Source organism: Ischnura elegans, chromosome X, assembly GCF_921293095.1.
Source record: "Ischnura elegans chromosome X, ioIscEleg1.1, whole genome shotgun sequence".
Lineage (NCBI taxonomy): Eukaryota > Metazoa > Arthropoda > Insecta > Odonata > Coenagrionidae > Ischnura > Ischnura elegans.
Genome location: NC_060259.1, coordinates 27,198,624 through 27,222,943, shown reverse-complemented (window position 1 = coordinate 27,222,943; position 24,320 = coordinate 27,198,624). Strand labels below are relative to the sequence as shown.

General features: G+C 36.7%; 2 protein-coding genes and 1 long non-coding RNA gene across 7 annotated transcripts in view; 1 reads left to right on the top strand and 2 right to left on the bottom strand.

Annotated features, from left to right (window-relative positions):
* LOC124171580 (probable cytochrome P450 CYP44) overlaps window positions 1-8,006 on the bottom strand; it is a 36,898-nt gene extending 28,892 nt beyond the window's left edge. The window contains exons 1-2 of one of the 3 annotated variants that reach the window (XM_046550759.1): window positions 7,906-8,006; window positions 622-867 (exon numbers count right to left, since the gene is read on the bottom strand). In XM_046550759.1, coding sequence (XP_046406715.1) covers window positions 622-823 — 202 coding nt within the window. In that variant the 5' untranslated portion in view covers window positions 824-867; window positions 7,906-8,006. The remainder of the gene's footprint in view (window positions 1-621; window positions 868-7,905) is intronic. The other 2 variants (XM_046550760.1, XM_046550761.1) reach the window with 2 other exon arrangements.
* Window positions 8,007-8,139: 133 nt separating this feature from the next.
* The window catches only part of LOC124171585, a 42,120-nt gene continuing 25,939 nt past the window's right edge, over window positions 8,140-24,320 (top strand). For both annotated transcript variants that reach the window (XR_006867855.1, XR_006867854.1), the window contains exons 1-2: window positions 8,140-8,224; window positions 8,327-8,391. This is a non-coding gene — a long non-coding RNA (uncharacterized LOC124171585). The remainder of the gene's footprint in view (window positions 8,225-8,326; window positions 8,392-24,320) is intronic.
* The window catches only part of LOC124171581 (probable cytochrome P450 CYP44), a 29,043-nt gene continuing 14,561 nt past the window's right edge, over window positions 9,839-24,320 (bottom strand). The window contains exons 8-9 of one of the 2 annotated variants that reach the window (XM_046550763.1): window positions 21,527-21,686; window positions 9,839-9,997 (exon numbers count right to left, since the gene is read on the bottom strand). In XM_046550763.1, the coding sequence (XP_046406719.1) occupies window positions 9,990-9,997; window positions 21,527-21,686 (168 nt within the window). In that variant the 3' untranslated portion in view covers window positions 9,839-9,989. Of the gene's footprint in view, window positions 9,998-15,007; window positions 15,938-21,526; window positions 21,687-24,320 lie in introns of those variants that run through there. The other variant, XM_046550762.1, reaches the window with a different exon arrangement.

The window sequence follows — 24,320 nt, the reverse complement described above, 5'->3', positions numbered from 1 at the left end:
CAAGAAATTCAAACAGGAGCATTTTAAAAATACGTCACTAAGGGAGAAACTCCCCTGCCTGCCGCTTGATTTTGACCCAGGGTTTCAGATGACTGACTCACGCTGAAAACCAAGGCCACTCAGTTCCCCTTGAACTTGCAACCGGTGAAGGGGAGGGGGGGAAGATAAGAAGTTTGTGTAAGAGGCGCACCCCCATTTTCGGCTGCAATATCTGGAAAAAAGGTGCGCCTCTTACACGCGCTTATACGGTATTAAATTTTTCGAATTTTGACCCTCCCCCCTAAATTGCATTTGAGCGAGGGTCAGGGGTTCACCTAGAGGTCTCAAATTTTTCAGGCCTTATTTTTGATCAGTCCCACAACTTTTTTCATCGGGCCAAATGGATTTGAAAATAATCGATTTTTCCAATCCGCCCTACTATATACCCCTTTAACAGACCCAAGCTGATTACAGTGATTTTAAACTGGAGAGTCATTGCTGGTTAACATAATGCTCAAGAGAAAATTTACAAAAAAGAAAATGGAGCTGTGCCGTACACCAGAAAGATATAAGATTCATCACTGAAAATTTAAAATTTTTGGTCAGAACAAGCTTCCTGGACACATTTATATTGGTACTAACCATTACGGTAGAGGTAAGATGTCCCAATTATTGGAAGGCTTCTTGGACCAGGAACTTGATGATAGGGTTTGACTTTTTCGTATTCATTCTCAATAGCACTTTCTCGGAGAGTCAAATTTGCAGACCTACATCCTCTAAAGGCAATGCTGTAAAAGGATGGCAGAGTGATGGAGCCGAGTCTTTTAGTGGATTGAACTGCCATGCTTTATGGAATCAACCAGGACACACATGGATTTCACAATTTCCCTGAAAAATTATGTAGTGATTAAATACTATATTATTTTCAGTAAAATAGGATTCTAATTAGAAGCAAAAAAGATAAATGGTTACTGAAAGGACTTTATATTCAGCTGGCAGGGATGGTAAAGGGATGTTACATTTGTGGACCACTCCCAGCAGTATCCTGTCTAATCTCTTCCTTTACCTACTGAAGGGATGTACCAGAATACCACACTCCCTTCAACACATCTCTCACGATAGCTACCATTGATATAATATCCATTTATACATCCACTCTCCATGACCAAGGCCTTCTTTTTCTCTGCCACAACCTATTGGAACACAATAGCCCTCACATTCTCAGCAATGACTTCCTCTTAGACCTGCTTTTTCATCCTCTCCCATAATATTTTCTCCTTCAATGCCCTCCACTGCCTATCATTCAAAGGCTGTGGGGAAATAGGTGTAGTACCTCATACGCTCATTTTTATCTTGGTTTCCTCAATGAAAAATTACTCTCCGAATACCCCTTAAAGCCTTTTCTGTATTAATATCAAAACTATTCTCTTCCTATGGCCAAAAGACCTTGACTCTTCTTTTTTTGACCATGAATGAATTCTACTCTTTCCTTCACCTCATCTATCTCCTCCTCCAAAGTAACTATCCTTGATACACACATTTCGTATTATATTCATAGTTTTAAAACCTCTGTGCACATCGAAGCCACAACCAAGCAGCAGCCCAGTTCCCCCTCTACCATCTATCTCCTGCACAACTAATAACAATCTATCTCCATCAATGGCAAATATGCCCAGCCTCCAACATAAGATTGCATTATATGCATATGTATAAATAATTCCCAAGCCTGCTACTACCTATCCTCCCAACATGCCTCTCTACCGGTCCTGACAAAAGTCACCTTCAACAGAATAAAATTTGATTTAAAAAAGATTTCAATCCTTGCTGTCACCCCTCAGCTTCAATAATTAATTATCCCACAAAATACAGGTAGACTAGCCAGTAGCTAGAAGTATGGTGTCACCCACAAGTGCAAAAATTCAACAGATGAAAAATCATTTGCCTTGAATTGGATTTGACCCCCCATCTCCCAAATTTGCCCCACCTGTTCTACCTCATGAACCACCAAGGTTTACCAAATGATTATTATAGCATTTCTATCTTTGTAACTTTTAGTTAATGTATAAAAAGTTGATAAAAGTGATCTTTTTGAATTCATTTCCTCTTTAAAAAGTGCACGAGCATCAAAACAAAACTGCCTATTCTACGCAGAAACAGTATTCTGGCAAGATTCTTAATGCCCCATTACAACATGGTGGTGGACAAAAGGCGCACAACAGTTCTGAATTTACTATGCCATGAGTTATTAGAAATTTTACTGCACTGTATCAGTGTTGAAGCAGCCGGTCATCTCTGGATTCGCAAATGGCTAAAGCAAAATAAGAAATATTTAGAAGAGTCAAGAAAAGGTCAGAAAATGATTTGAAGTAAGGGTATGATGGTAGTTTTTTCTGTTTGCCGCTGAAGAAACAGCATAAAAAATTTTTAAAAAACCGTTGGTTCACTTTTAATGGTGAATCTCTGTTGATGGCAATCCAACCTACTGTGCCCATCCCCACCACTGAGGACAGCTACAGTATTTATCTGGGCTAGTCATTGCTGAAGCCAGCAAGTCCCTGCTCATTCATCTTCTCCTGGTCACACTTGGAAGCCCTCATTAGGTTGGACGTGCAAAGCTTGACCTCACAGTGCTGCATTGACAGTTCAACACTTGCCACCCACTAGTGAGGCAACACCTGACAGCAAGCCTCAAAATGCTGTCAGTTACACGTGTCACAGAGGAATGGAGACGGGCAAAAGGGTACGACAGAAATTCAGACCTGTAAAATTATGTCCCATAGATCAGCAGTATGCCGCAGTTCACTCTGCTGTGTCAAGGTATAGTATAGTGACTTTCTCTCTTTCTTTTTTCATGCTTTCACGTGACCCTTGGTTTGACGACCCACAGGTGAGAGGAGCCAGTCTCCACCGCCCCTCTCGGGTGGACCAAATGGCATAGTGTCAAATTAATGTCATCTAGTGAAAGGAGATACTCATTATCGAGTTTTGTTCGGCACAATATCAACTTAGCATTAAAACTTCTAATAACTCAGCCAACGATAGCCATGATTACAATTGTGTGCCGGTAATTCCTAAATGTATCTCATGATATTATTTCATTTATTTTTATTAGTACCCCTGTGACCTTACCAAAGATCACCAAGTGTGTTGGGGGAATATATATGCCAGATATGCTAACTCAAACTTTTGAAAGAGGAATTTTGATCAAGGTTTCTGAGGGCTTCCTCTATTTGAACCCAGGATCCTTCTATCAATAAGCCAACACACTACCCACAGGGCCACCAAACTCCACATCTCTTCACTATCTACCCTAACATTTTATGAATCATAATGAACTATGGGAAATAAAACTTTTAGAAAAAGATTGCATGTTTGCATTGCATCATGATTTTTCTCACTGAAAATTATTTCATCTTATGAATTACTGGAAATGTTTTAGAATGACTTAGCTTCCAACCATTAGTACCACTAAACTAAATTTAGAAAAAAATAAAGGTTATGACATGGAATAAACACAGTAGACCACAGGCAACCAGCAATACACATTTGCCTATTAGTCTAATTACACTGCAAATAACTTGTTGGAGGCATGTGTTCCAGTCAAGGCCATAGTAGTAACAGCAAAAATTATTGTAACAGTACTGTAATAAATAATAATAAGTGATAAAAATAATACCTGATATATAGAATAAAATAATAAATAGTAAAAAGGTGATTAGAGAAGTTGGAATATAATTTTTAGCAGAACTACTTTAAGGCTATACACAACAGGCACATAGAGTGAATCTTTGTAAAGAGATAGAACTACCATCAGGAGAACCTCAGTGCCGTAGAATAGTAACTACCTCCCACATTACCCAAAATCCACTATCCCCCACCCATCAGTCCTCAGTCCACTCCCCTAACATTTCCCTCTCCTCCGTAGCCCCCCAACAAGCCTCTGACAACCCAGATCATTGCTGGCTCAGGTTTCATGTTATGAAGACCATAAACCCTTCAAAATAAAATATCAAATTACACGAGAACAATAGAAACTTGTTTCACCCTTTCTCAACAACTGACCTTTTTCAGCCAACCTTCAAAGCTTTCAGTTTGTCGAGGCCAAAAAAATGAGTCATTTAATGGGCCCAAATGTCTCTAACCCTGTAAAAAAAATGAGTCATTTAATGGGCCCAAATGTCTCTAACCCTGACTTTCGGCAAATGATGAGGTATCTTGATTGGATTGAAACATTTGCTCTGAGCAGAAAATTCAAAAGAAAATGGCACCATACACAGTATATTTTTGACATTTTTTAAGCATGTAAGTAGTTTCCCTGTTAAAAATTAAAAATGGAAGTGGAATGGATTGAGCCCGGAGTTCTATAGCCAGATAAAATTTCACTGATGTTGCGTAAAAGTTTCAAGTTACCTGAGATCCTGAGAACAAAGGCAAGTGGTTTCATTCGAATAGCTTCCGCCTCTCCTTCTGGTCATCTCCCCTTTTCTCACGCAACCTGCCTCCCCGGTCCCCAATTTTTGAAAGACCTTGATAGCATGAGTCGCATATGTACCGTGCTCTCCTGTGACAACCAATGACTTTCCACGATTAGTGTTTTACCTCCGTATGATTTCAAGAATAGGGATGCGCACCACATATATGTATCTCTGTATATGGAACTCGGACATATGTAATCAAACTTTGTTAATCATGGTTCCATCACTTTTTTTTATCAATTTATCACCGAATCACATGTTCCTATATTAGACCGCACCCAAAAACCAACAAGAAGTTTTCACTACAACAGCATAATTTTGTTTGAATTAGCATAATATGTAGTATTAACATAATTTCCACTATTATATCCAATTTTGAAAGTAATAAGGATTATATGCAATAATAGGGTAGTTTCCTTCATCATAGAAACCGAGAGGCCTTGATTGCGATTCCTTACCCACCATTAGTTTATTCATAGTATACAAATTATTTGGTTTTAGACATACCGGTTTAGATGAATGGCAATTTTAATCACATTTGAAAAAGGCCAGATTGGCGCCGATGCGATGCCACTCCATGTGACATCACAGGGACCTAGTTTCTATACGAGCAGATAGGAGTTTTACATCGTCTGAGACTACCAATGCATGCATGAGGCACAGAGCTCAGGGAAACATGTCTTAATAATCACCTATAAAACTGGCTCAGGTCGGAAAGTTTTATTCGTTTAATAAGGTATTTATAATCCTTATTTAAGCCAAGCGCTACCGGCTAGCAGGGTACTCGGCTACCTGCTAGCATCCTCCGTTGTATCAGCGCTCAAAGCCTCGCCCCAAGGTCACCTCACTTGCGGCAGCGGGAACCAGAAATACTTCACACGGAGTTATCCTAGCATTCATACTTACCCGTCGCGTTTTCGCGCGCTCAAAAATTTTCACGTTTCATTTAACCGTGAAAAATAGATATCGTCATTTAAAAATCTAAAAGCGTGAAATACGCACTCCAGGAGTTTTTGATTTCGGCAATAAAAAAATAATAGGAAACCACCCTATTATAAAAGTAGGTATGTGCACATTACATTGTATTTTACACATTAGTACACATATAATTGTATGTCTTATATTTTTGATTTTCTTCCATATATGAAAGTTTAGAAATGTACAGATGGTGAATTAAAAAAAAGTTCTGACTCAATCTAGTAAAAATGAGACATTTTTCGGATTCAGCGCACGAATAAATATGGCACTCCATCAACAGAACTTGGTAGAATCGTAAAAATGCAGGCCTGTATTTCAAACTTGCACAAATCACTTGGCTCGCACATTTCTACCTAGAAAAAAATATTTCACAAAATTTCGTGATCTTACATGCTCCTCCCTTGCTCCCATCTGTATTGAATCCAGTGCCTCGCTGCTATGAAGGCAGAGTTCCCATACACCCAGAGAACTCTCCAACCCCACCACAGCCCCTACCCTCCCACGGTTTTGCAGGCCTACCCTTCCTCTCGCTGAGTGGATGAGTCATTCTAGTTCCCCCAACTCGATGCTGGCGATGCCGTCGGGTCATGTTTTGGTCATTATTGTTATTTGATTTATTAATTAACACCAGCATGTACCTTGGTTTTACAATTCGCATTGGACTATTGGCTTGGCTAGAATTCTTTTGTTGTGACTGTTTTTTGCCAAAAGTAATGTATTCAATTAATTGAAACATATAAAACTTTCAATTTCCAATTTATGTCAATTTTGATGAGCTGGACAGAAAAAATGCAGTGAGCAATGCATGCAATGTTATATGTTAGCAAAGGTTTCATGTCCATAGTATCGTAATCATCACTCAAACTAGAAAAATCATTAAACGGGGCAATCACCTTTCGCCTTAATGAAATTTCAATTTTCTCACAGTTTAGGACTGACATTTGTGCAATCAACACAATTCCCCAGCTTTTGACTTTCCTCAACAATTTGCTGCCAATAACTCCATGGCACTGACTAGAAAACATGTCTTCAAAGAATTATTGGCAGGAGAAAGAGATAAAAGGTAGAACTATGTAGCGATTTCTGTATTTATCCACAATATGGATGTTTTGGGACAAAGAGCATTAACTCATCTTATCAATGAAAAACTGGCATATAACGGGTAACTACATTGAGGCATAAATATCAATATTTATCACATATGATATCCCCTTTACTTAATATTACAACCTCTCTCTGATAAAAATAATGACAAATTTCTTGTTTATCGTAGTTATTTCCAAATTTTGAGGCAAATATTCATTCCGAGAATATCGATTTGGAAATAAAATCACATTGGCAATATTACTGTGGCTAATTAAAACATTAGAATGCTATAAATAGGTTAGCCATACAAAAAACATTCCCTTTTATTCATACGATGAAGTAATGTTTACAGGAAATCTCATGATAGAATAAGTAATCTTGTTCTTAAATATTTTCCCATAATGTTCATAAACATATTGATAAAATTTATTAGCTAGGTAACTTCAGCTAATAATTAAAAATAATTCAAAGAAAACACTGGCAAAAAAATGGCAAAAATACAGGTCAACGCTAAAACTTCTAAAGGAAATCACTGATACCTTAAGCTGATAACTGGCTTGACAAAACAGTATTTATTGAAAAGAAAATTTTATTTCCAACCATACTTAGCGAAGTTTCTTTGGATGATTACCTGTTCTATTATAAATTATTCACCAATTAAAATAAAAATACCGATTAATTTTTCCACAAGTCTGTTACGCAAGCTGTGCCCCCGAAATTCGAAAAATCATTACGCAATAAGTATACAAATTAAAACAACTGGCATAATTTTTACTAGAAAATAAATCCTCTAAATGACTGAATACAAAAAATAAATGCCCCAAAAATTTATGATTATATCAAATAGTCAACAACATTTTCCATGAGTAATTATTTAAGTTAATGCCAAGTATGGCTGCCAAGAATGTGTCCATGTTATACAGCTAGAAATATTTGATATGCATTATCACAATCTCAATCATCGTAAACTCAAATGGGAACATAACTAGCATCTGCTCAACAATTGATATGGAAATATATTCCAAAATATCTATGATGCCCAGAGAATAAGCTAAAAATCTTCTATTAACACAAGAGCTCTAGAGAAAGGACTATATATTAGTAAAAATTGATTCGACAGAGGCAGGGTTTTAATGAATTCTGCTTAAAACCATATTTTGGGAAAAATAGCCACAAAAAATTAAAATAACCTTGAAGGAATATAATACTCTTAAATAAACTTGAAAAGTATGTTAATATTTTATAGGTTTTCATCTGTGACATTCAAATATAAAAAAGTGCACTACAAGAACTACAAGCATAAATGAATGCAGGAAAATTATCACATGAAGGGAAAAAAGAACTGTATAACTGACAATGGACTGCAGTTAGACCTGGATATATTTACCTACTCGATGCCAATCCTTCATGCATGGACAATGCTAGGCCAAGAAGAGCACTATAGAACATCAAACAGCTGACTGAAGCACCATACAAATGCATTCTATGACCCATTAGATTTTTTCAACCCACTGACCCATTCCTATTACTGAAGGGTCTTATCAAGGAACTTTGAACCCAGCTTGACCCTATTTTCTTGTGCAATGTGAGCCTCTTTACGTAAAAATGATAGCCTCTGACTCTAATCATCTTCACAGCTTCAATTTCAACTTCCTATGAGGAGATGAGATCATTCAAGATGCAAATAATATGACACAGCAGTGCATGTATGATTCCAAATACCAGAACAAAAATCTTGGTAGCCATAAATCAATCTCCTACATTAAAAGGATAAGTTATAAATGATTCATACCACGTCTTCTTCACAGGTACAACAAAAACGTTCACTGTTCCACTTTCTACTGGATAAATAGTCCATCATCAAGGTATGAAGGTAAGCTGTTATTTAAATTATTTTTGCATTTTATTTGAAAGAAATGGTTGTATGCATCCAGCAAGAATGCCAATTTTATGGGCTCTAATAACAATTAAAATGAAACAAATAAGCTTACTCCCCTTACTTTCACGGAGGGTATTACATAGTCCCTCAACCCCTTGCAGGATTGATCGCCCCCAACATAACTCTAACCGCTGCCCATGGGCACACCAACAAAAATATATTGAGATTATGTGCATAACACTCATGTGTATAAGAAAAAAATTTTAAATGCCTATAAAAGTTTATTTTCTATGAGATATTAATATGCTTTTCAGGATTTATCATAAGTAGTGTACACGTACAAGTAGTGTATACGTATTACTTTTGATAGTTTCTAGCTATTTTGACTTAAGCATGGTTTTATGTGGAGTTCATTATACAGTTGTATCGACTATAACTTCATACCATTAGCTCCTTTGTTAGACCTCTCCTCGTAGATTTTCAGCAAATGATCAGGGCATTTTGGATACTTGCAAAAATATTTCTACATCACTTTCTGAACATGAGTTAGAGCATCTTTTCCACCCTTATCTATTACCAAAAAATTACATAACATTTTTCAATAGAACAACTATTTTACTAAAATAATAAGCAATTTTTCAGCATTAATTGAAAAACATTACAGTGTTTAATGCTGCAGCAGACAATTTCTATTAATCTCTTCATCAAAGCCTTAAAATAGACTATATCTCCCATTTGCAAAAGGTAAATTTATGTTTCTGTCTAATGAATATTTTATACAAGAGTTATAATTAAATCAATTAAGTTGTCTCCACTGAAAATAAGTCTTCCTTTCCCTATGCTACGTCTGAATTGTCTCTGCTTTGTGTTTTGGTTTGTAAGACACGAGACAGAAGAGTCCAAGAGCACTTTTTGCCCCAGCGGCAAAAGACGATATATTGACCCGCCGCACAAAAAGGGTTAAAGTTTGCATAAAACACACGTTAGAAAAGCTGGCATGTAGTGAATTTTGACAAAGCTAGATAGAATCATATACAAATGCAGATCAGAGGTGGAGACGGTAACTTTAATTTGATGTTGAAAGACTGAAATATTTTTCAAAATTCACCTCAGTTTATAAGTATGTAATAGCTTATTACTATTAATTTACAATAATAATTAAAAATAACCAGTATTAATAGAGTATATTAATTTAGGTATGGAACTAGGTTATCCTCCATTAATTATTGTAAATAAAATTAATTTTAATTACCTTTTCTAAAAATAATAATGAGCAATTTAAGTTTTTCGTCAATGTACTTTTTTGACTCTTAAACTTGTAATAGTGATGTAAATGACTTAGGCATTAGTGGCAACTTTGGTCTCCGGGGCCAATGTAGCAATGCATTATATTCACCCATGAAAATACAATTTCCTGAATTGGTCAAAAATGAATCATACCTCCACCACACCAATGCATCTATTTTCCATTCCATTCAGGTAATAGTTTGCCCAGATGCTCCAGGCAGGTTGGATTATAAATACATGTACAGATTCACCATTGCAACATCTGTATCTATTCATTCTTGACCCCCTGAGGATAGGCTACAAATTTAATTACCTGTGGAAAATAAAAATAAAAATCTGAGTTGGTCAGCATTATGACCCCAAAAATTGGCTGAATTCAGTGGTGTAACTAAGATGGAGATGACCGGAAAAGAAACCTCCCCCAAAAAACCCTCGTTTTGCCTATCTATCATGATAGCTTGCCTTCATTTTAGAGGGGAAAAAACTGTACAGGTGAGGACCTCAAATACAGAAAGCTTGGTACCAAAGGGCTTTAGGATTTCTGGTTTTCACCTTGCAGAGAAAGTGGTACTTTTTTTTGAGAATTTTAATACAATAAAACCTTAACTCAGAATTACACATGAAAGGGATTTTTAACATTAATTAGCGTAAGCTTTCTAGCATATTTCAATTTAATATATATAACTTTCCTTTAAAATGATTAGACCCCTAGAAGAAGTCATCACCTTTGATGGATTCAAGTACACTACATTGAAGGAGGCAAAAAACTTGTCGAATAAGTCGTCAAATCACGGCCATAGCTTCTGCAGCAAACACTATACATGCTTATAACTGGATGAGAATGAGCAATAAATATATCTTTTTCTTCATGCTAAATAGCTTTCGTTGATAGCATTTGCTAGCAGACGTTTCGATATCTATCAATACTTCCTTAGTCGGACTGTAAATCTGTGCAAATGCTTCTATATTTTGTTAATTGATTAATTTATAAATGCGTTCAGGCTCTTGTGCTTGATATTTAAGATCCCTCCGTGTTTCTGCCTAGGTTGTTTGCATATGTTCATAGTGTATGCTAACTTCCTACGTGCCCCAGGACAAGGCTCAGAGAGTGGTGCCACAAGGTGGCAAGTCGAAACACTACACAGAGGAATTTTCAAGCATTCCGGGTTTCTGGTTTTCCAGTTTTCTGGATTCCGGATTTGAGGTTCTCCACTGTATAAGACTTTTTATAACAAACACTTAATGTAGCCATGTTTGTCTAAAATAAATTCATGTTGTTTACAAAAATTTCATGCACTATTCAATATGAACCATCCCTCTCAAAGCCAAGTCCTAGCTAACGTCATTGGCTGAGTTGACATGGAGTGACCAACATGTTTGCTAACTTATGGACACTACGTTAAAGATTGGTGCACAAATATATTCTACCGTGTTCAAATAGATAAATGCATTGTGATTTTAAACACATTGTAAAAACTGGCTAATTTAATACTACTATCCATTACTTAAATACTTTATTCAGAGAAAAAATAAATTGACAAATATATAAGTCTCTCTAATGAAGTCAACAGGGCACCACAAGAAATATTTGTACCTTAATGCTATTGCAACAGTTCAACTATTTGTGCAATAAATAAGATAAAAATGGAAACAGCAGCAATAATATAAAACAGAGAATCAGTCAGGCAAGGGAAATGTTCATGAATAAGGTTAAGCCGATGATAAGGCTAGTGAAGAGCCTTATCTGGACTGAAGCGATTCACAGTGGAGGCTGAGGAAAGAGGATGATAAAAGGCTGGAGGCAATCAAGATATAGGCATGGAGAAGAATGAGGAAGGTGAAGTGTAGCGAGAGGAATAGGAACAAAAAGGTGCTAGACATGGTTGGTGTCGAGAGAAAACTTCTACATGAGACATGGAGGAAACAGAAAGTTTTGATAGAGGGAGTATTGAGTGGGAAGAGTGCGTTTAAATCCATGTTAGAGGGAAGAATGTTTGGTTATTGAGGATGGAAAAGGAAGAGAATTGGATTTTTTCATAAAATGAATAGGACTAGACCATTAAATGAACAGATACGTCCAACTTGAGAGGGGATACAAGCTTTGGTAACTCACCAAATGCTCAATATTTTCCTAACTTATCCACTAGAATGCTTTATAACATTACATATAACTACAATGACATTGGTAAATATATGGTACAGTAGTTTAGTTTAGAAACATACAGATAGTAGATCTTTGATGTGACTTATTTCATCACATCAGTGGATGCTTGCACTACTTCCTTCCTACCAAATTGGAGTAGATAGTAGTAATATAGACCTTACGATTTCATAAAATTCATCCCAGGCAATTTTACGTTGAAAGAAAATGGGTAGAAAAGCATTTGATGGACATTCCCAGAGCGTTCTGATGATTATTGAGCTTCATAGAGCAATGCAAACTCCTGGAATATTCTCAAGTAAACACCTTCTGAAAGCTTTCATCATACCCTGCTAGGTGTACCTCAGATTTACCAAATGCAGAGGGAAATCCTCAAATGGATGTTTCTTCCACATTAAAGAGCTCTCTTCAAACACTTCCTTTTATGCGTTTTGGTAGGGCCAAATGAAAGGCTCCCAAATGCTTTATTGTTGTCATTCCATGGTCTCATTTAGAAGGCATTTAAATTTCGTAATTCTTGACCATTTCTGTGACCATATGTGCTTAAGGAGTACATCAGTCGAGTGTCAGTTGAGGTGCATGATGTTTTCTGTGGGTTTCTGTTCAAGTTTCGATGCCTTATGTTGAGGAGAAGTTGGTCGTGGAGGGAAGAGAACATTCGGTCTGAAAAAAGTTGAAGGACTTCAATAAAGGCGATTAAATTCAGTGCCATTTGTGCCAGTGTTTAACCCACAAAATAGCTTGGTTGTATGACATAATTTTTAATCCTGGTGGCATTTATTTTCAGGATTGCTCATGATGGCATTGTTTAAGGTTGACTCAAAGACTTTTGCCACAAGTCCTCATCTATTGCTGGTTTCCATACTTATGGAGTAAGACTTGTTCCAAAACCATTTCGCAAATACCTAGATCAAGAGCCAATATCTCTTCTCAGTAGGACATCTTTTGCCAAATCAAAACAAATTCTTTATTCACACTTCACCAGTTATTATAATGCATCAATCAACATGAGGAAATAATAAACCAGGTACCTCGGGAAAGAGAACTTTACAGTGTAATCAGGGAAAATACATGAACAAAGCAAGTACAATACGAAGGAATGATTGACTGCCATGTTTATATTGCCTGGTCCTAGAAATTACCTTTCATTAGATTAATTTTCCTAAATTTATCTCCAGGGTCAGTAACATACTTGGCACCACATGGCTTATGCCTCAATGTGGTTTATTGGGATGGTTCCCAGTGACGAGGTTGCATAAAAGCTTATTGATAGGGCAGGCAATGCCTAAAGGAATCTTATCGCTAAGCATCCGTAAAATACCCATGAATACAATGTGAACCCTTATCTCGCATTTGCATTGCTCAACCAACACCCACAAAATGCTATGAAAGCCATTTTGCAGAACATTCAACTATGCCCAAGGAAACCTTAACAAGATAAAAAGCATAAATGGAATGCCTGGGGAGTGTCTTATAATCTTAAAATTTTTCCTTTCCATTATTCTTACAAAAAATGTTGAGAAATAAAAGACCCCAGGGAACTAGCCTTGGCACAGTTAAAAACGAACGTCAGCTAAAATGTCTTATAAATATTTCTCGGGTTTCTAGCCGAGTGAGAAACTCACTCACTCGGCTAGAAACCCGAGAAATATTTATAAGAAACATTCGCCGAGAAAAAACCAGATCATATGTCAGCTAAAATGGTTCAAATGATATAGGATGAGGTATATAAGCCAAAAGAGATGGTATAAACAGGGGAAATCCTCGATCCTCGCTACAACACAAAAATCACTGAGTTTCATAAATATGTACATATGTAATTCTAACTCAATTCTTGATATGAATCAGTATAGCTCAGTATACTTATTGTTTTCTGAGGATTATCACATCGAGACAGCGACCTTAATTTCAGGCCACTAGCCCTCTTCAAATAGAGGCAGCTGGATAGAAAGAGATTAATTTAACAAAAACTTTATTCCACCAATTCTTGTCTCACAAAAGTTTAACTTATATAGATAACTCAAAGAATTCACAATAAATGGCACACTTCACATTAAATTTTACATGATTATCTTTCCAAGAATTGGAAATTGTTAATATTAAATAAGCGTATATGTATTTGATTACATTTGATACTCATACCAAATAGAGAATTTATCTAAAATTTAAAAGCTTACTAAAATATAGAACCATCAAGAGTTTCAGTCATTCAAAATGTATAACGCACATGTACTTTGTATAGAACTAAATTACAACACTTTAAAATATACAGTAAAACCTCTTTACATCGTAACGGAGGGGACCAAAATTTGGGCAATTTGATGTATGGAGGTTCACTATAGAGAGGTTTCAGTGATAGGCATCATTTTTTCATATCCTTCGGAAATAAAAGGCACTACTGTCTTTAAAACCACTATGTTTATGTGTTTAAACGAACATGCATGCATTAGTGAATATATTTATTAATAACAGAAAGCGAGCGCTATCGCATGGTTTTTTACCATGATTTGAGAGAAAACAATGTGATCTCTTTTAATTCAACAGTCATTTAAAATGATTGGGATAGTTGGATACCATTTTTCTTATTTACTGTTAGGTATGCTCTCATATGGAAAAATGGCCACAACTAATGATTAATGTGAAAATTACAGCATATTAACCCATTAGTGCATAGCGTTCCATATATCGGACGTATTTTATTTTGTTATGGGCTCCAGTTGACTTGCACTACATTTTAATACTGTATTAAGTTCAAATGGATGTCTGTCTTCACCCTCCTGCTAATATTTTAGTTGACTCATTGAATTATCGACTAGAGAAGTATTTATGTGAGACATGCACACGTCCGATATATCGGACGCTATGCACTAATGGGTTACAGGTGTATAAGAAAAAAATAAGAGTGAAACCTTTATTGCTGAAAATGTCATTCCATTATTATTACTATCATGTATGTAATTGAGGCTGCATTAGTGGCCTCTAATTGTCTTGGTACAATTTGCGGAGGTAGTTAGGCTGTCTCAGGGGTATCTCCTCGGTATGATAAGTGGAAGTTTTACGATATCAAGAGGTTCACTACAAAGAGGTTTGCCGATAAATTTACATGTAAATCTGACGGGACCATAGGGGTGGTATGAAGTAAGGAGGTTTTTGATGTAAAGAGGTTCACTTCATAGAGGTTTTTCTGTATAAAGAAAAATTGAGGTCCTGGACAATCCAGGTGTAAGAAGAGTATCATTTCTGCAGATATTTAGCAAACTATGAGATTCGTGGGGCCAGGAACTAATTTACAGAAAGTACTTACTATAACTCAATAAAGAGACAACAGCACTTGAGTTTTGATGAGGCAAAGATATTTTGAGCGGCTTTGTTGGCATGATGATATTTTTTAAAGATTGGAGGATTTACAAATGCAAGCAAAATTAAGTTGTGCTATTTCATTTAATATCAAATGCACGATAGAAAAGACCTTGACAGTTAACACGACATATATTACAACTAGTCCTCTTTGATGACACGATTAGTAAGTACAATATTGTGGATACATGAATTCAATTCAAATTCTCTCCCTCAAAGAATATAAAAAATGCGTGAACGTCATTTCTGAATCTTTACTTGATAAGTGCCACTTAATTAATAGCAATAATTATGAATCCAACTGTATTTTCCCAAAGATATAAAAAATCAGGAGGTCATTCACCACCATAATGTATTGGACCCGTTATTCTACATTTACAATGAAATGTAGAAAAATTATGGAAACAATATGGCTTACATAACAATTAAACCTTTCCATTATTCACAATGATTTATTATGCAAATTTCATTTCCATTCACAGTTCACTTGATGGTTTAAGGCACATTTAATACACACTCCCATTGGAATAAATGCATTTAGCCTTAAAAGTGACTATATCAGAATTCTGGCATTTCTTCATCCACGACTTATGAAATGTATCTTCAATGAGTCTTCTGGGAAGAGAAGTACGTTGTAATATTGTTCCAGAGGACGATTCAGGTGGCACTTAAGTCTGAAGTTGTATAAAATGAGTGCCAAGGTGACAATTAGGTCTTGCTCAGCAAATCGGCGGCCTATATTGGATAAATTAAACCATGGGTTCATGTAGTCAACCAAAAGAGATCAATTTCATGCTGCAGGATGAGAATCATGCTATGTATATAAACTCAGAATTACAGATTTTGCTAAGGAGTAGAACTAATGAACAATTATGAAACTCAATTCAACTACAGTGCACCTCATTTTCTAACAAATCCAATGGTGTAAGGGGTGATTTTTGTGAAAATTTTCTATGATGAAAATAAATGAAACTAGTGAATTTCACAAATGAATTTTTATAATAACATAACCCAGGTTATTGTTAAAATTCCTAAAAGAAATTAGCAAGTTTTATTTATTTTCATCAACCTCATTTTCTCTAGTACGGGTCAAAGGAAAAACAAACTAGCTCTCACTTTCATATTTTTTAGAGTGAAAATAATGAAAAAATCTCCTTTTGCCAAGTTAATACCACAGGTTAGTTGGACAGGTAAATATGAATACATATGGGTCATTCCATTTCAATAAATTAAATGTTTCACATGTAGGGTCTCAGACACAATTCCTGTGCGTGTAAACATCCACCTCACACTAAATAACCCATTTTGCAAATAAATTTTTTTTGTTCCATTCATGTTTGTATTAATTTTTAAAGTTTACCAAGTAGTTCCTTAAATATAGACGTCCTTATATCTCTCCAACCAATTGTAGATTCATGCTTTTTGTCTCAATTTCAAGCTGAGAATTTGCATTAGACACTTAATTTCAAATAAATTGATTCAATACCAATACTGTATACCTACATATATTGTTAACTTTTATGGTTTACAAATCTATATAATAAAAATGAATTGCTGTGTGTTAGTCTTGCTAAAACTGGAACTGCTGGACCAATTTTGCTAATTTTGGTTTTAAAATGTTCGTAAAAGTTCAGGGAAGGTTTAAACGGTGGGAATATAATTCTGCAGGGCCCATGAGGTCCTGGAGTGGGCCCTGACCCATTTCCATAGGAAATGCATGTAAATTTTGTCATTGATGCCTACAGGCCTTTTTCTTTTGCACATTTAAATTAGTAATATATCATTACAAATAAAAACACATACATGTTCTTATTCCGGCAATCAATTTTCTTTGTCCACGCCATTTAGGAGGAATTTTGAAAAGAATTCATAAAAATTCTGAAATGTTAGCGTTTTTGGCTTACTATCCCCTTGACGACTGTCAGTATTGTTAATGTAGTTTGATATCTCTCTCTGAGTTCATTCACAATTTATATCCTAATATTCAGTTGTTAAAAAGTTAATTTGTCACTATTTATTCACAAATTTAGTGCGGGAAATCATTCTTCACTTACTCTTGGCTAATTTCCTCAATAACCATTTATTGTTTATGTTAAGAAAGTCAGGCATTTCTACAGTGTGATATCATGACACTATTTACCACTAAGTTCACGAGAACTTTCTTTCCTATGATTATTTACAATGCTTAGGAGATGACGCCCAAGCTTACATCTTTGAATATTAATAAAATGTGTGACGAGCTATCTTATGTGTTAACGTACAAATAGACAGATGAGACAGATAAAAATAATAATAGCCGTATTGGTGTGGCAGAAATGCTTCATGGAGTGACTGAAGATGGAGTGGGTAAACTTAGAATGCAACACGTTCGTGAAAATCAAACTCAACAGGGGGCATGACACAAAGAAATTAATTGACTAAGACCCAGTGCTCCTAGGATCCTGGAACGAGAAGCATTCAACTTCGATCGGGTTGCAGATTATTGTTCTGATAAATCAGTAGCAGTTGGGGAAATGAAAATCATTTGTTAATATTGTAAGGCTATTATAATAAATTATATAAGGTAAAATTATTATTAAGATACAGTGGTGAATCTACTGGATTATGTTGTGCTGGTGGAGAAGTAAAATTACTGCAATTGGTGCCACCACTAGATGCGTTACATTCATTAGTTTTTGGATTGGGAAATAATTGTAAACCTTTCTCAGCCAACATTAAAAAATATGACAGTTGTTTTCAAATGTCTTCGTCATCTTTGTATTTTGAAATACCGAAAAAAATATACATGGTTGAATTACTGGACGAGCATAAAATTTTTGCAGAAAAGATCTGATGCCTTCCAGGAGTATGCTGGTAGTGAAGGCTTTTTGGGTACTCCACTGGGTAATCTCCTTCATTACCCGGTTTTATGGCCAAAATTAGCCAAATCGGTTAAGACATTTTCAAGTTTTAGCGAGAGGAACTAACTGCAATTGATTTATGCATGCATAGATAGACACAAAGGTGATACAAAGTTCACCGGGCCATCTAGTTGTTAGTAAAATTTTCTCCAACAACCAATTTGAGAAAGAGCTGAAACTCCTATTTTTTAAAAGTAGATATATCTACCATAGAATTACTAAAATAAAATTCAGAGATATTCTAAAATAAAATTCAGAGATATTCAGATAGAAATTCAGAATGCTTTCAAAAATTATTTTAGCATTTCACCACATTTTTCTCCCATCTGACACTTCAGCTCCTCCATCACAAATACAGTAGAATTATAATACAATTCCATGGATGCACTAACTTCTCCTGACAGTATATTTAGCATGAAGTGGATATATATCTGCATTTTTTAGTAGGAATGGACGGATTAAGGATTTTTATCGGATACGGATTCGGATCGGATCCTTGATTTTCGGAGCCGAATCTTTCGGATTGGATATTTTCGGATCCAAATGCATTTTCAAATTCCTGTTGCTGAGATTCCTCCGATGATTGTTCAATCTCTTAGGAAGAGTCACACTATGTGCCAGTCGTATTTTGCCATTTTTACTTTACACGGCTGAAATTCTCCTACGTAACCTCTGCGAGAGCTTTCAAACATGAGTAGGACAAGAATCGCATGCGACGGCACATTCGAAGATAGAATCAGAACTCTTTCCACCCTTATTGCACGTTGCATTCACTGAAGCTATTATCAAAAATTTCGGATCCAGATCCGATGTCTTCCGCGACTTTGGATCCAATGTATCCGATGAAGGGCAATATCTGCGGATATTTGGATCCAAGGTATCCGATCCAACCATCCCTCATTTTTAGGGATAAGTTCTCAGACGGACGCAAGAAACTGGAATGATTGGCACCAAGAGTAAAATCCTCATTATGTTTGTGGCAAAGAAAAGTCAGGTGTATGAATAGACTAACTGCATGGCCTAAACGTATGTATTACAGTGGTGGAAAAGAATTAACACAAAGCTCATAGGCACTTGAATGCAGGAGCATTGGGAACTACTGGAATTAGTCCTTCAGAAAATTTACTTCTCCAAGTTTTTCGAATTATATCTTTGCCCACTTTTAACACATTGCGTACGGATAGCGAGAATTCTCGTCATTTTTTTCCCGAACGTTCCGGACGGATGACGAAGATTCTCGTCATTTAGGCTCGTCAACATAAATAATTTTAAAGCGTACAATACGTATTCGTTAGTACGTTTACAGTTGTTGTTCGTTATTCATAATGAATTGATGCATCATAACATTTGATTAGGTAAAGTTATATTCTAAACATTAGCTTTTTAACCATGTTTAAACCAAAGGCATTACGCCCTGATAGGCTCATATTTCCCAGAATCGGCGTTCCTAGGAATTTAAATACCCCGGTACGCAACATGTTAATACGGTTCACTTTGTCCGGGTTTCTACAGGGTTCACTTCTTTCATTGCCCATGATCTTCTCTTTCTCCTTTTTCCCCACGGTGAATTCTTAGAGTATTAACAGAGCAGAGGAAAGGCAGAATTTAGAAACATCTAGACACATGGGTGAATACAGTTTCTACTAGTAGAATTTTGTGCAATTCACTCATTCATTGTTGAATAAAAAAATTCAATGGTGTATCATTTGGTCAATCCACAAAATTACTCCTTCCAGGAAAAAAATATATAAAACCACATGGAGACTGTCTGGCATGGTGCCATAAGGGGCAGTCACGAGATTGTAGAGGCTGAGCAAGCTGACAAGCTCGCCCTCAGCATCTGTGGTGGCAAGGAGACAGATGATGGCCAAAAGGAAGATGGTGGCAGGGAGGGAGATGGTGGTGGCATTTGCCATACACTATTTGATTGAGGGCTGGTGGAAGATGGCTTGATAGCATCTTAAAATGTAGATTGCCAAAGAAGCATCATGTAATTCTTTGAGGAACAGCACTACAATGTGCTAGATACTGAGGTGCATGATGGTTTTCATCTGAATCTAGCTTTTCAGTTGTCAGTAGGCATGGAAATAAGTCATATAGGCACATACTGGACAATGATTTCAGTAAATTATGGAGGAGACAATTAGATTTAATTTATTTTCAACAATTATGCCTTACCTTGATGAAATTCATCTGAAATAAGCTTACAACCATCCTCCGGTCGAAGTTTACCATGGGGTTATTGTGAGAGTCATATATCCTAGACAAAATCTGCAGCAAAATGAACTTGTTATAACGCTAGGGCAAATGTGAGAGCTCATTACGGGTGGATCCACATGGAAAAGTTGGGGAAATCCTCCCCCTACCCTAACGAATAGCTATCCTTGCTACGCAGTACCCAATATAATGGAGTTCTACTGTATCACATCGTATAAAGCCCAAGAGAATTTTTGCATCCAATCTACAGGATAAATCTTAAATCAATAATTAGTAATCTTCATTGAATGTAAAACAAAATTTATTACTGAACTGCTTTTCATGATTTGATGTTACTTAAAGAGTGTTTACGTCGGATTAAATAAGAATCATCATCATAATAGATATTGATATTATATTTTCTAAAATTGCCAAACATAGTAACATAATTAAATGTTGATGAAAAAATTCCAACTTTCATTTCAACTCATATTTAATTCAACTTTGGCAGCATTTGGTTCGTGCACTGCTCTAATTCTAGCATTTAAGGATTTCCACGTTTCTCATAAAAAATAAATTTGCAAAAAAAATTTAAGTCATTTGTGTTTCAAAGCGAGAATTAAAATCCAATAAAATTCAAGTAATAAATCATCAAACACTAAAATTGCATCTATTGCTCTTTTGTAAACTATAATAAAGGCATAGATGCAACATGGATTTGAAGAAAACTGTGCATGGAACATATTAACATACACAAGTAAGGAAGAAATCTCCAATGGGCATTCAGACTCTGAGAGTAAATGAAGAGAAAACGTATACAATGTTATGATACAATTCAACAACTATGTATGTACTAAGAATTACCCAAGTCACATTCCCCACCATCAAATTCATTTGAACTAAGCATGCAATAATTGTCAAGCAACCAACATGGCAAGTGATTTTCATATCACACTGCTTTGGAATAATACAATTCTAATAATTCATTTGCAATATAAATTAAAAGCTATCATTTCCCACGGGACAACCCCTGCTGCTACTAAGGTTGATTCAGCAACAGCCAAGGAGACATTCAGGTGTAGATGCACTTCATTGGTAACAAAAATATTACCAAGGATTCACAGTCAATGCTTTAATCATATTTTGTTCAATTGGTAAACAGTACTCAACAAATGCAATTATCAAATATTAAAAACTCATAAAATAATAAAGGCTGTGACAATATTACCTGCGCAGGTTCTTGCCTTAATTCCAAATGGGATGAGCAAATAAGGATGAATGTTTCCACTCGATTCACCTCTCAGCCACCTATCTGGCCAGAACTTCTCTGGATCTTTGAAGTATTTTTTAGACTTATACTGAACACTCTGGTTCAAGTTGCAATGGGTCTGAAAACATGTCATAATATAAGTACATATAGCATATTCCATCTTGTCCTGTTCTCTAACACTTTGCCCTCCATGGTGTTTTAGTTCAAAATTCCATTTTATCGGCTTCATGCAATATTGGTACATCATGCATTGAAATATCATTGCAAATGAACGTACAATTAATTTTATTCTGTATTTAAGTACTGTGGTGCTACCAGTTTTATCACAAACCATGCCTAACAAATCAGTCGCTGTCACCCTTGGCATCAGAAATCCACTGGTATTTCGCTGGTCTGTTTCCCACCAATGTGTTAAGAAAATTTTGACTTAAATGCAATGTATTTAGATATTGCAGGTCAGCAGGGTTATTCCACTAATGGTATGGCCGGGCCATAAGTCGAAATCGACCATAACTACGGCCTCGAGACATACGTATGGCTTCGAGCGATTCTACTCTGAGCGAAAGGCCATAAGTCGGGCGGTAGCTATGGCCTAAAGGCCGTAATACTATGGCCTGCCTAGGAGGCGGTCATAACTCGGGCCATACGAAATAACATTGCTCGCCTACGGAGTTATAGAAGAAATTTACGGAGTGTCACCGATTATATAGCGATTGTTTCAAGAAATATATTAATATTGCGGGGGAGCACATATACGGACTCAACGGGCATTGGCTAGATATATAAAATAAAGACGCCGATTTCATCTGGAAAGAAGGAGGATACGGGATACGTGTAGGTAATCCGTTCGCATACGATGATGATATTTTCATTAACTATTTCCATGCATCAAAAGTTGTTACTTAATTTTAAGTAGATATAGCGGATGAACTAAAAGTTCGCTTGTAGTTAAAAAGTTAGAAATACTTTTAACGGATGCTCTGTTAAAGTGAACGGAGGAACGGGCTTTTATTTGCTTTCTGTGCTACGTATTGTAATGGTTCAGACCCCATTACGAGGTGCATTCAACTCGGCGCATTCATTCCCTACCCTTTGCCTGCTCCATTCCACCCTCCGTCCAAGTTAAACCTTCCCTTTCCCCCTTCCCCCCCCCCCCCCTTCTTTACCCCCGTCCGTTAACTCTTCCCCTCCTCCTCAGCCCCCCCCCATACCTTACGTCCAACCACAATTTCCCCCTCTCATCTTCCACCCTCAACACCACAACCATTCCCCTCCCCCTCACTCTCTTCTTCATATATTTCAGCGGTGTCTATTGTTTTTTCATCACTCAACCTTGTTGAAGTGAAGCTTTAACCTCAGTTGCGTTGAGAAGGGAATCTTGGATTCCGAAACCAGTACGCTTCTCCCGTCCAGGAGGCAGTTCCATCACTCAGTTTTGAGCATATTCTCCCGGAGTATAACCCACGGAGTAAGTGTTGTTTGTGTGATCGTGTGTGTGTGTGTTTCCTTAACTTCAGCAACCTTAGCGAGGCCCCCCAAAACCCTCACGAAGGTTCCTTCATAGTTAAGCGAGTGATTGGTTTCAACATAAGCAGCCTTAGCGAGGACCCCCAAAACCCTCGCGAAGGTTTCTACGCTGTTGATCGTGTGTTAGTAAAGGGTTTCCAGTTGAGAGGCTGGGGTTGGTCACTGCTGCGAATTTTCCCATTCCAGCATACCACACAGTGTTTTGTTTATACCTGTGACGAGGTCCCTTGTTACGGCCATTGGAGTGTTTCTTTCCCCATTAGGCCTATACAATCTATAGTAAAGGAAACTTTATTACGAAATTTTCATTATAACGAAATTACGAACCCCACACTTGGTCCCGGCAGTTATGAAATGAACTTTATTACGAAGTTCAACGAATAAGCAACGACATTTAGGTGGGTATACACTACGCTAAGTTTAAATAATTATACCAGGTTTAAGTTCTCCTCGAGTACTGTGCCTGAGAGCGTTAATTATGGTTCTTTCTTCAGTATATGTACAGGCAACAATAATAAGCTTCATTCCTGTGGAATTACGGTTACCCACTCATAACCGCACGTTAACTGGATGTACAGTTAGTCCTCTTCCTACGCACATTCGATTCACGAACTTTCAGAGATACAAGCATTGAAAAATTTCAAATTTAGTGCCTTTAGCGGTGTGGCGTAGAGGAACTCGCACTTCAGGCAACATCTGAATAAAGTATCATTGAATCCGGTGAAGAGTTAGGAACTGTTCAGCATTTCGCCCGTCCCTCCTTACCGCGGAGAAAGATTATTTTCGGCTACGGCTGCGTCGCATGCCCAGCTAGTTCAGTTCGTCAAAATCGTGAGTTAGCGCACAATTGTGATGCAGTGTTTCATTCTGAAGGATAACCATACTCCTCGATTCCTTGCATACAGTACGGCCGGCAAGAATTATCCAATCTCAGCACAAATTGAGGGGCGGAAAACCCTGCGCCAGCACAGTTTGTAGCCAATTGCTGTCCCCAAACGCACCTCAAACATTCACCTAGTCATACAATGTTGTCTCGTGCATATGGAGCATCGAAATAAGCCTGAACAACCAAAACAAGCCCTTTCTTCAAATCAACAAAACAAACGATTCTTCTTTTGGGTCCTTCACGCTTGTCGTTCCTTCCTTTACAGAACCCTTTTGTTTACATGTGACGTAGGGGTTTCGCTTTCTTACCTAGCAACGTTGCACCCTACCTCGAACTAGA